Source organism: Centruroides vittatus, unplaced genomic scaffold (assembly GCF_030686945.1).
Source record: "Centruroides vittatus isolate TY-2023 unplaced genomic scaffold, ASM3068694v2 contig_2682, whole genome shotgun sequence".
NCBI classification, from domain to species: domain Eukaryota; kingdom Metazoa; phylum Arthropoda; class Arachnida; order Scorpiones; family Buthidae; genus Centruroides; species Centruroides vittatus.
Genome location: NW_027121707.1, coordinates 193,829 through 206,646, shown reverse-complemented (window position 1 = coordinate 206,646; position 12,818 = coordinate 193,829). Strand labels below are relative to the sequence as shown.

The window sequence follows — 12,818 nt, the reverse complement described above, 5'->3', positions numbered from 1 at the left end:
GTATAAACTGGAACTGTAATACTTGAAGAAATAACACCTAAATTAGAATGCGGCACCATTCGATCAGTAGAACTGTTTTTCGTATCTGTTCCCGACGAGGGCCAATAAACTGTGGCCGAAAATGTTTGACCAGTAAAATTTTTTACTTGTTTTCTTGAAATTGTGTTCAGGTGTTATTTCTTTGAAAAAAATTGTAATTAGTACTCATACAAAATTTTAATTTTGTTATCCAGAGGTATACATTTTGTTTTTCAACTTCTAGGCATAGATATAAATTTGCATAAAATTGTCTGATAATGCATGCCTTGATAACATGATTTCCTATAACAACACAGAATGTATCCCCACATTGTACAGCACTCTGTTGTATTTGTCCTTGATAGGATTTATTTCTTTTTCATCTTCATTGCTTGTTTCTTACACTTAGTCCTTTATTTCGGCAATAATGTTCTTTTTGACAAATGTCTGCAGACAGCTAGGTCGTTGTCAATGTTAACAAAATCTTTGAATGATACATTTTCATCACTTGTTGCCATAATGAGATTGACTCAATCTTCTTTGATATAGTCAACAGATTCTGAAGGAATTTCTGATTTATTCAAAGTGTGAGAGAAGCCGGGGGCTATAGGGGGGTACCCTATTAACCACTTAATCGGTACAGGTTGTTAAAACCGGACCTCGGAGTCGTGTGGATGGCTGAATTTCGGGTGGCGAGGAGGTGAGCAAGTCGACAGGTGTCCCTGGATAGACAGGAGACAGGTTTAACGATATAACAAAAATAAAGGCTTATTAAGTGGCTAACTATAACATACATGAGGCTACACAGAGTTAAAGGAATATACAGGTTATATGGCTAAATGCAGTTATTCTATTGACTATTTACAAAGGAGAGTGACTAATTTACTATCTATGCCGCGTCCCTACTTTCTAGATCGGAGAGAGAGTTTACAAGTTTCCTAGTCCCTAAATACCTCTCAGACATAGTGGAGAGTCGATATGGTGAATGTCGTCTGTATGGAAGAGTCGTAGTCGCTGATTTTTTTCCAACCGGTGTCTTCTCCTTTCGTTGGATCGGGTCCGGGAGATGAAATGCGCACAATTACTAAATACAGTAGAGCATCGATTATCTGATCCCCGATCAACTGTCTGATTGGTTAACCGACCGCGTTCTAGTCGGCAAATTCAAATGTCTGCTAATGATGTGGCACTGCAATATTTGGCTATGTCTTGGTTACTTTAATATTATTTTTGTTAAATTTTTGCATGTTTTAGCTGGAAACACTGGCTCGACCATGAAAGGGAGGCCAGTATTTAAACCAGGCTTAATTTTCTATTTTTTCTTTATTTCTGTATTTATTTTGTTCAAAACAAAGAAATAATTTAACGATGATTATTATTTTAAAAAAAAATTTGTTAGGCTTAACATGGATGAAAATTCAACGCGAAGTAGGTTAATTGTGATATACTAATATGCTTATTACAAGGGATATATTAATATACTAATATACTATACTAATAATGTATTTTTTCATACTTTTCGGTTATCCATTTTTTCAGTTATCCGACCAATCTCAGTTGCCAATTGAGTTGGATAATCGATGCTCTACTGTATAACTTCCAGTTCAATCACTCATCCCGAGCTTCCGGTAGCTCGCTTATATCTCATTGTCGTGAGAAAGGGGGTTATGTGATCATCAAATGTTGGCAATATTGATTCATTCTTGACACCTATGTGTCAACTTTCCCATCTGATTGTTATCATAAATGGTGACCTCCAATCTGATTCTCACAAGGAGCGTTTTTCCTATCGGATTTGTTTGCGATTAAATTTCTGACAACTGCATTAAATTCGCGGATTTCACAAAAGTATCAACAAATTGTTGTATGAGACCTGCTTTTGGAAAGCAGTTTTTAATGGTGCTGTATGGAACTTCATTCCAAGCTTTGTTAATCATTTGCATTGCATCTACCTGGTTCACTCCATACTTACATGATCAATCTTATAACATGCAACATTTTTCATATGATTAGCTTTCTATATCATAATTTAGTTTTGAACGATTCCCTGATCTAACAGTTACAATTTAGAAGTCATAAAAATTGCACCGTCGGAGCAGGAATCATCGAATACGTAACCGTTTATAAAAAGAATAATTTTTGTTTTAACAATCATGCAGGGGTGTAATTTTTCAGCTAGTTAGAAAAAATCTCTGATGACATCCACGTTTTCTTATTTTCTGCACATTGTATAGGTAACATCTTGGCATTGTGGAAATATGAAGGCTTTAAAGATTCTCCAAATAATAACAATGGCAACTTTTCATTGCGTGTCGTGTTCACTCACAAAGAGTTACATATTTTTTTTAACTTCATGACATAAATCACCTTTGAACATCATTGTTTTGTCTGGCAGGCATTTATAAAATAAGCCTTGTCAAAAACATCATATGTTCTGTACAATTCCTGGTGAACTTTTCAACTACTTGGCATAATACTCTATTTGTTCTTCGCACTTCTACCACAAATTTTATTAAAAATTATTTCATTTTTCTTCTTAAATTTATCCAGCCACCCAGTTCTTGCTTCAAATTGATGTTGTCTTAACATACTTTTCAGTTTTTTCTGTAACAAGGTTTCCATCAACAGTAATACTCTTGTCCTTACATTCTAAAAATCGTGCACTTTTCAGCATCGGGATACTCACATTTATACTTAATTTTCTTTTCTGTCTAATTCTGTTATTCATTGAAGCTTTCCAAAACTTGTTTTTCAGATATCTAGAAAGAATAATCAACAAATTCCTGACTTTTCCTGTTTGCTTTCCTCCGCAGTCTTTTCGATGAATACTTTCCTGCCATCAACAAAATCTTTACTTTCTCTTGTTTGCCATTTCTATCTACTTCAGAATGAAAGTAATTAATACACTAATTCACTGGTCACTATCAGCCATAAAATGTCAACATGCAATTTGAACTTTACAGTGAAGTTTATATGGTATGTTTAATTCCAAATAAGGAAATACAGTAACATATAGGTGAACTCATAAATTTGATTGGTAAATTGTCAACAATTTTGAAATGTTCAAAATATTTCTCTCTCTGCATGCCGTATCAGATTCCTGACATCAACAACACCTGGCGTCAGAGTCGTAACTAGTCTTTTATGCGCCTGGTGCGAGCTTCTGTAACTACGCCCCAAAACTATGATATAAAACTTGGTCCAGGTCATTTATACGCCCCTCAGGAACTGCACCCTGTGCCTGGGCACCTCTGGCACCACCCTAGTTACAGCACTGCCTGGCGTAGGTTAATAAAGTGGTTAATAATGCGCCAAGGTGTTTTCTAGGGAAAGTTATACCCAGATTGGTTTCCCATTGCCTTCTCTGGGGCGCGATGTTACGCGAGGGGAAAATGCCTTTCGGGAAGTCTTGTAAGGGAAACTGGCCCCTATTCAGATGTTACAAATGTGGAGAAAACCCGGGAAACTCCACGTGGCCAGCCCGTCCGAGCGTAGAGTGAACCCGCAATTGAACTCCCGGTGTTTAGCGATGAAACCGCTCGGCTACCAGTGGGCTGTTCAAAGTATAAAAGTTTTTAAAAAAAATAACCATTTTAAAATGCTAAGATTTGATTGTACAGTTGTATATGTTATCACACGATGACAACACATGGTTAAATTAAAGCGAATTTTTAATTTAAAAACTTTTATATTAATTTATGGGTTTAGTGTTGTTTGGCAAATTATATGGCAGGACTATTTAATTATTTGCATGATTAAATTTGAATTTTCCAAACTATGTAGTAGTAATTATTAGTTGGTTTGTAAACTGTTGGTTTATTCTGTGCAATAATTTTCGGAGAAATTTTGGGTCCCAAAAATGCTCTGCATTCCTGATTAACATTACTTTTTGCTTTGTCTAATTCCTTGGGTTTTTTATTTGGATCAATTAAACAGATTGTTTGTCAAATCACACAAGAAAAGGAAAAATTAAGTTTGAAAATTCCCTCTTATATCTGTGATATTGGACTGATTAAACAATTATTCTCCGAAAGAACAAAAAAAGAATTTGATACTATTAGCAAATATTTATAATTTTAGAGAATATATTTCTCTCTTACAAAAAATACACATTTTATCCATAAAATGTCATAGGTAACACCAAAAACCAGTTTTCTAGACTGCCATTCAACTAATAGCCCGTAAGGTACGTGCAGCCAACCCACAAAAAATTCTTATATTCGATTAATACGTAATCGAATTTTTACCTCTACAATTTAACACTAGGATCAAATAAGTTATCACTTTTCACTGGCGACGCTCGATAATAGCACCAATTCTGCGTTAACAAAAAATATAATCCTTTCTCCGAGGTGCCGCTGCAACACGCCAGGGTGGAATGTCAATAACTCGAAGGAAGACATTAAATACCAATATTTTTTAAAATTAAAATTTAACTACAAATATATATAATCACTACTGGTACGTAGTTAATACATATATGAATTTTCATATAAAACAATTTCAAGAAAATTATAATATTTAGACCAGCGTCATCTGAATGCAATAAAACTCTTTAGTCCACATTATACCCAGGAACGTATTACAGCATCCTTTCCAATATCAAAAGCGATTACTCTTTCCAGTTTAAATTCTAACGCTGACAGTAAACACTAGACAAACCTCTAGCATGATGCACAGTGCTGGAGATAATTATAACACTACCTATAAAAATTTGCATACGTTAAAGAAATAACATTTTACATCGGTAAGAAAACAAATAACTCAATTTAAAAGTATAGAAGAAGCTAAGTCATCTTCAGTTTCATAATCTCCAATCATCAGGAACAAAACAGTCTTCTTTCCCAGAGAAAACAAATGTCCCTTCTGTGGCTTGCCAGAAACATCTGTCCATTATTGGCTTGTCTGCCCACAATACACATGAGCCCACCAAGAGCTAGGCCGCCTCTTAACCTCGGACCTCACTATCGTGCATTCCTTAACTCCGATATACCGGCCACATGCCGACCTTCCTCCTCGCCAACACATCAAAATCTCGGAACGATTTGTTCACCGCACTAACCACTTCACCTAATTTCCAAGCGGTGTGCTTGGAAATTAGGTGAAGCCAACAGGCTAGAGTCTCCATATTAATACCAAAGAAAGAAAGAAAGAGAAAACAAATAACTGTTCTGTCATTTATGAGAAGCAAATAACACTAGCATACATTCATCTTCAAGTGTTCTAAACAAATATTTATCTACTTTTGTTACAGTGCAAGGTAGGGGCTTGAAAGTGTTTGAGTAATTCTTAATTTTCTCTTGCCCATAATGAGCCATTGATGGATTTACATGTGCATGAACTGAAGCAAAATAACATTTACAGACCTTGCGCTACACACTTGAACAATTAGGAAAAAATTTTCACATTATTACTAGAAAATGGACATTTAATTTATTAAGAATGGGTTATCTAATTGAGAGGTGCTGGCAACGTTGTTACCGGACTTTCCTGGCATTTTTTATTTGTTTGCATGTCTAATAATTGCTACCATTATCTTTACACTGTAAGTCTTTGGGAGTTATTAAGGGAATGGAGCCATAACTTCCTGACCAACAGTCCGATTTTCCTGAAAATTTCTGAAAACATTTCCCCATAATACACAAACCTCCCTACAAAATTTCAGAAATTTTCGACGAAAGGCACCTGAGTTATTAAGCTTCGAAGTGGGTGGAAAAAAACCATATTTTATACTAAAACATTTTAGGGGTTCACCAGTGGCCGAGCAGATAAAAACCACTGCTGGTGGGTTTGATCCTGGCCACATGGAATTTTCTGGGTTTTCTTCACATTTGTAACATCTAAATGGGCCAGTTTCCCATAGAAAGTCCCTCTTGGCAAGATTTTTACATTTTCTGACAGTGGAGAAATAAAATTGGGTTTTTTTTTTTTATGTGTGTGTGGGGACACCATTTTGTTCGCCCACTTTAAAGCTTAATAACTCCTGTGCCTTTTGTCAAAAATTTCTAAAATTCTAAAGGGAACTTTGTGTATGAGGGGGATTGATGCTATTAAATTTTGGTGATTAAAGGCCAGGGGATGGGGAGATAGAGGGGGGTCGTGTGGTGTCGGACTTAACAAAGATTTACTCGTTATTAGCATTTAGTTTTTTTTTTATAAAACTTATCCTTACCTTCAAAATAACAGAAACAAAATAAGATTTTCACAAATGAAGAACTCGGATTGATTTTACACTAAACCATTCAAGTTGGATGCTTGTGGATTCGCCAAGCGGGTGCTTTATTTAAAAGTAGTGGAGGACGTTCCATGCATTTCATAGTGAGCAAGTACAGTGGCGTGGAGAATAGAATGGACTCAACATGTTTATCAGTTTAAACCAGTCTTTTGCCGTTGCCGGACATAATCTTAAAAATAATAATCGATTATTATAACGTTTATATGACGTAATATTATTGTAAAATTATATTACTTATGTCATTAATTCCAAAACTCTTTTAAAAAAATACTAACGCCAGCTACAAATTAAGTCGTTTATAACTAAAGACTGTTTACTTATAATAGATTTATCTAAGTAACTATCTGTTGTAAGTAAACAGTAGTGTTTCTCTTTCACTGACTGATACAGTGTGAAAGCCCTTGCTTTGCATTCATGGCAGCGCACGGATGTTGCGGGAATGTGTTTTTATAGGAAGAAGGGAAAAATCAAAGGGTCAGATAAGGTAACAAACAACAAAGTAGCATGACTTGAAGTGACTGGAATGGACTAGTTTGGTGTGAAATCATCTTACTTCACGCGAACCCCTTTCCAATGCTCTTGCTTTCCATTGGAAATTCAGATATTTTTAGAACAGTTTTTAGAAATTTGTTCTTCTGCCTCCTAATATCCATTACTGCCAAGATACTAGATCTGTAAAGTGTGAGTATGGTGGGATATGGATCTTGCATTGTATATAAGTCGAAGAATCTTGGCACTTTAGAAATCGCCGCCGACAGTATCGAAAGTTTATATTATTAATTAGAAATTCTAGATGTGTTTTATATGTATATTAGGTCGTTGTTTTTGTTAATTATATTGTCAAATAACTCGTATACGAATATTTAATTCGTTAACGAAGAAACTTTTTACTTTATGGAAAAATCATTGTTGGCTTTACGCCATTGATTTATTTATAGAATCTCTTTTATCATTCGAATATTTCTATTCCAAGAATGAAAATAAAGTCGAACTCTGTACCGTAAGGAAACCGACTCATTGTTATATTGTTTAACTGAATATTTTTAACTGAAAATCCTGAAATCGTATCTATAAAGGAAGGCTGTTCCCTGTGATTGGACACGATGGGGAGATATCAGGACGAATTTAGTAATGAAAATCCTAAGTTAATTTATTAAAATGAATTTAATTGTAATGTAATTTATTGTATAAATCGTTCATTTTGTTTTTGTTGTGATCCACCGTCTTCAAGTTCTTTCTTTGTGATGATGATAATCCATGGGATTCGAGAATCGTTTCAAGTCTCGTATTATGTGAGTAGCAACACGAACGTGTTTAGAATATTACGTGGTATCAACTCGTTCGGTGAATGGTCTCACTGAATTGACACTACAAGACGTTCTCGGAATGTTCGTGTTGCTTTGTTTTATTTGTTCACGGCAACGCAACACGTGGGCGATCTGCCGAAGGGATGCCTCCCGGGAGGACTTTCTACGGGAAACTGGCCCCTATTTAGGTGTTAGACACGTGAAGAACACCCGAAAAGTTCACGTGGCCAGCCCATTGGCCAGGCACGAACCCACGACTGGTGGTTTTATCCACTCGGTCACTGGTGGACAGTTGGGATTGCTATTCACATTACTCGAGACTAGGCACTCTGAAATGTAAAAAGACAATTCGTCTATTATTAATAATTGTAGAATTTTAGCCTGCTTCATTTCCCATCGACCGTTTCCGAGCACTCCCGCTCGAATTTACGATTTCGAAAAATTTTATTCTTTGAGTTTTTCTATTGTCTTCCTCAATAGACTATATAACTTTTTACTAGAAAATATTTAGGAATATTTTATCCGTACTTTCAGTAAGACAATAGAAATTTTAAGGATCTGTGTAATTTCTAATGGAGTAGTATATTAAAAGAAAGCCTGGTATCTTTTGACTCCGTGCCATTCAGACGGGATCCCGGACACCAGTGACCGAGTGAATAAAATCACTGGTCGTGGATTCGCGTCTGGAAAATCCACGTGGCGTTTTCCAGTATTTCTTCACGTTTTTAACACATAAATAGGGGCCAGTTTCCCATAAAAGTCGTCCCGGAAGGCATTCTTCCTCGGCAGATCGCCCGGGTATCGCGCTGCCGTAACCAAATAAACCAAACCGAACCACAATGGTTTCATTCCGTAGACTTGCCTTTTCGATCAATCTCTTTACACTTCCCTATTTGACCACCGTTATAAATTCGTTATTACGAAATTCTCTATTGTAATTATCACATTATCTATTGTTTTTAATAAAGGACTTAGGGAAAAAAAACAATAACTTTTTTTGTGTTTCTTTTCTCGTTGTACAGGAGTACTATTTGCCTGACGTCTGTGATCGCCAGTCATTGAAACTTTTCCACAAAACAGCGGGCAAAACAAAATTAAACGTTCAGAAATATAACGAATTGAAGAACGAAATAGCACTAATAGAAGACGATCTGAAGAGGTTGAGAGATCCAATGCACCTTCATCTTCCAATCAAAGAGCCTACAAAGTTCAAATTCAAAGATAACGAAAATTCTAGTTAATACCTTATGCTGAATAGGACAGCGGCACGCAGTGCAAGTTCTCTTCCATCGGATATCACGAATACAGTATAACACGAAAGATGTCAAAACATCCTATTATGTACAGTACAGTAAGTAAGAGATACGAGACAGATATACCTTCAACCAGTAGATGACAAAATTTGTATATAGCCTCTTAAACATCAAATGTTTAATAACAACTTTAAGATATCTTTCTATATTGAGAATTTCTATAGTAACATCTTTACGCTTGCTCATTCTACAATAATTATGCATTATATATTGATACAAAGATGACGGGAGAATCAAACACTACTTCCAGAAGCTAAAAAAAAAAAAAAATTAGTTTGTTTAGCTACATTTCTCAATTTACGCTCTTTCGGAAGCAATCCCACCCCCTTTAGAAAAAACTTCTCTCGAAAATTTAGGGTATCAAGAAACGAAAAATAATTAATAATAAGGTTAAATACGGATGCAGTTTTAATAGTGGTTGTAAATATTTCTTAACACATTTTCACTTACTACATGGAAAATTTTTCTTCTTCTAAAATCGCTAATTCAAAAACACGAAAGACAAGGAACGGGGAATTGAATAATTAAAAAAAAAAAAACCGAAAAATTAAGTGTGCAAATTGCCAAAGTCCTTCGTAAATAAACTTCAGAATTCGTCTTTTTATCCACGAACTTGCCGTTAAAAAAGAAAACTCGGGTTTCGCCCATATCCGAGCGTATTTCGCATTCGGAAATCGAACCCGGACTCGTGCACGAATCTCAAAATGAATCGAATTCGGTAGTGAAAACGTAGTTTATTTTATAGTAGTATCCGAACGATGGAAATTATTTTTCATGTAGGAAGTTAGATGTGTTCGAAAGAGAGAATTTTACAACGAAAATAAAACACAAACGAAATTCCTTCTGCATCTCCGAAATCCCGTAATTAACACATAATCTCCTTCTCTCTCTCTCTCTCTCTCTCTTGTAATAATATATCATTGAAAAATTATTACAAATTGACTTGTTGATACTTATATTTTCTATTGTTGAGTTTGTACAGATTGTTAAAAAAAAAATAATAATAATAATAATAATTAGTACAGTCGAACGTAATTAAATGATCATAGATAGCAAATTAAAGAAAAATTTACTCTTCTTACTTTGTAATGCATTTCGTTGTATATCCCGTATATGTATATATATATATATATAATATACCTTTTGTTATTTCGTATTCGCGTGCGTGTGTATACTGTCACGTGAGTTTAAGTGTACGCACGATTACGTGTTACGGTCGTTTACAGTTACGTAACTGTACGTACACCGTTATAATTTAATGCCTACTCGAGATATCGATGCTGTAGTTATTGGTTTAATGGCTTTCGTTTTGTTCTTTGAGAAATGCATTACTTAGTTTAAATCGGACATTTTTTTTTTTTTTTTTTTTTTAATTTTTAGAAGTAGGCGCACGTTAAAAATGTGATAAAGTAATACATTTTTGCCTTAAAATATCTGTCGGACGGTTAAAAATGTACAGAACGGATGTTTTTTTTTTCTTTTATGTTGTCGGTACCGGTGCGGTTTAGGGGTTTGAAAGTTTCACGTGCCGTCTCTGATTGGTTGGTCGAACGCTTGTGTCGATTCGTTACTTAATCACTTTTTTGGCAATTTTTTAACATTATTTATCTGTGGTTTTTTAAGTAGAGACTTGGGTATAGTTTATGTATTAGGTATTCCGTTTTAATGTAGCATTATCTCAGGGATACGATGGTACTAATTCTAAGAGATTCGTTGCGTTGAATTCTACTGTATTTTCGTTAAATATTCTCCTCCCTCCCCCCAAATATTCCTTAACTGTTAAAGGTGGAATGTATGTAAACCTACGCACGGAAATTCGTCTAAAGTTTTTTCCCTATTGGCTTACCTTAACAACGCTCGTCATATCTTCTACGTTGAATCATATCTGACGTAATAGTAAATTATACAGATACTCGACACGTCACACACACACAAAAAAAAAAAAACCAGCCTCACCGAACACGAATACACAGCATTTATACATAAATAAACAAATGCATTATATCAAGCAGTAAGGGTGTCTTTACTGCGGATGTTTCTCCGATTAGGGGTTGCGAGAGGATCGATGCTGCTTGATTATTTTTCTCTCTCTCTATCTCTCTCTTATCTTTGTCTCTCCATACATTTCTATACTCTATCTATCTATCTCGTATGTGTTAGCGATTTACGTTTAGCTGTATCGAAGCTACGGTCGATTAAAAAAAAGGGAGGTAGATTTTGTTACGGATACAAAACTTAATACCCGATACACGACGAACAACACATAAATAACAACAGAAAGAGCTTAAATTTCGATCTTAGGGTTGTTGTTGTTGTTGTTATTGTCACGCGAAGACGATTAAGCCCAACAGAAATTGTACATCGATCGATCTGTGATTTCGCTGTAGAACCCCCAAAATATATATAGGTTAAACGGACAATCCGACCGAGGCGAGCGTCACTCAGGTAACGTGGTCACTTAATCTATGCGTAGAGATACAGGATTTTACACTAGATTATATTAAATATACTGTAATTCGGAAGCCTTCGAGCCGCGCTCGCTCTCAGCAAGAATTGAAATAATGCCACGTCGTTTACGCTCAAACTAGAGCTTAGTACAGAGCACAAACCAGCAACTGCCTAAAAAACAATAGTTTTTTTCTTTACGTATTGCGCCATTTCGTCGACTGGTGGAGTCATTCGATGTATCCTTTTTTTAATACATATATATATACATATACAGTTCGCCCTTATAACGGAAAGGCATTCATTACGGAACAACCCTTTAAATGACGTAGCCGTTTGTGACGACAGCACGTTTTCCGAACGTGATGACGTTGGTCGAGGGTCGAACCACAGTCCCATCACTGCCATTTAAGGGGCTTTCCTAGCCAAAACGACTCGAAGGCTTTCCGTTCGGCCGTACGCTTTCGTATTCGCCTTTATTCTGCAGGGCGACGATCCAAATGATTTTAACAGCAGTCTTCGCCCTCTCCCCCCCTTTCTTTAGTGTTTAGAATTTGATAGGGATTTTTCTTGTTTGAAATTAGAGGAAAGTGATTTTCCCCCCTTTATTTTCCCCCTTACTTTCTAACGGTACGTCGATGCAGCTACATTTTGTTCGAGATGAGATCGTGCCTTGTAACATTTCTGTATTCAAAGTTCACACCGCTTTAACACTACAGAACGGTCTTAGAGGTATTTGTTTCGTTTGTCTGCCCGTCTGAACGTGTGATTTGGATTTGGCCAACTTTCGCTTTCCAGCAAAACGGAGGCGGTTTCTCTTAGTCTCTCGTCGAAAATTCCTGTTTGTAAATACAAAAAAGAAAAAATTCCCCCCCAAAAGAAAATCTGTTTATAAATCGAAGAGTTTTGTCAAATAGAATATTCAAAATATATTATCATATGTAGAAAATATAATGCTATTTGATAATATTAAACTTTTGATCGATACTAAAACTCTGTCCACTGAAGATATACTGTATATAAGTTATGTATGCGTGTTTTATCGACCGCAATAACTACTCGCTTATCGGGTGATGTCACCTTAACCGCGTTATAAACGGGGCCGTCGTCCCACCGATCGAACGGAACGAAAATCCTCGTTGTAGCGTCGCTTCCGGTGGAAAACTAGATGCTGATTTAATACACAGGTGATCGCGATTTATCCATCCCGCTGACGTCACCGGCGAGATCGTTGTCCCATTTACAGTGACGTCAGCCGCGATGCGGTCTCCGATTGTGCTACATTCTTCACTTAACAAGTCACTTTCCTCGGTCGTGTTTATCACCGGGACGAAAAGGATTTGCACTCTCTACTTTCCCCCCTCTCCGCCCGATCTCGCGGAGATTTTAGGGGAATTCTACGCCGCTACGTCGCTAAACAGAAGACGACGCTCCGAGATCTGGCTTTACCTGCATCACCGTAACGCAGTACCGAGAAGTGGGGTGGGCCAAACTCTTGGA

The 12,818-nt window shown here is 36.2% G+C and overlaps 1 protein-coding gene across 1 annotated transcript in view; it reads left to right on the top strand.

The window, feature by feature from the left end:
* MCU (mitochondrial calcium uniporter) overlaps positions 1-12,311 on the top strand; it is a 125,340-nt gene extending 113,029 nt beyond the window's left edge. The window contains exon 7 of the mRNA XM_067266138.1: positions 8,583-12,311. Coding sequence (XP_067122239.1) covers positions 8,583-8,801 — 219 coding nt within the window. The 3' untranslated portion in view covers positions 8,802-12,311. The remainder of the gene's footprint in view (positions 1-8,582) is intronic.
* The last annotated feature ends 507 nt before the right edge of the window (positions 12,312-12,818 follow it).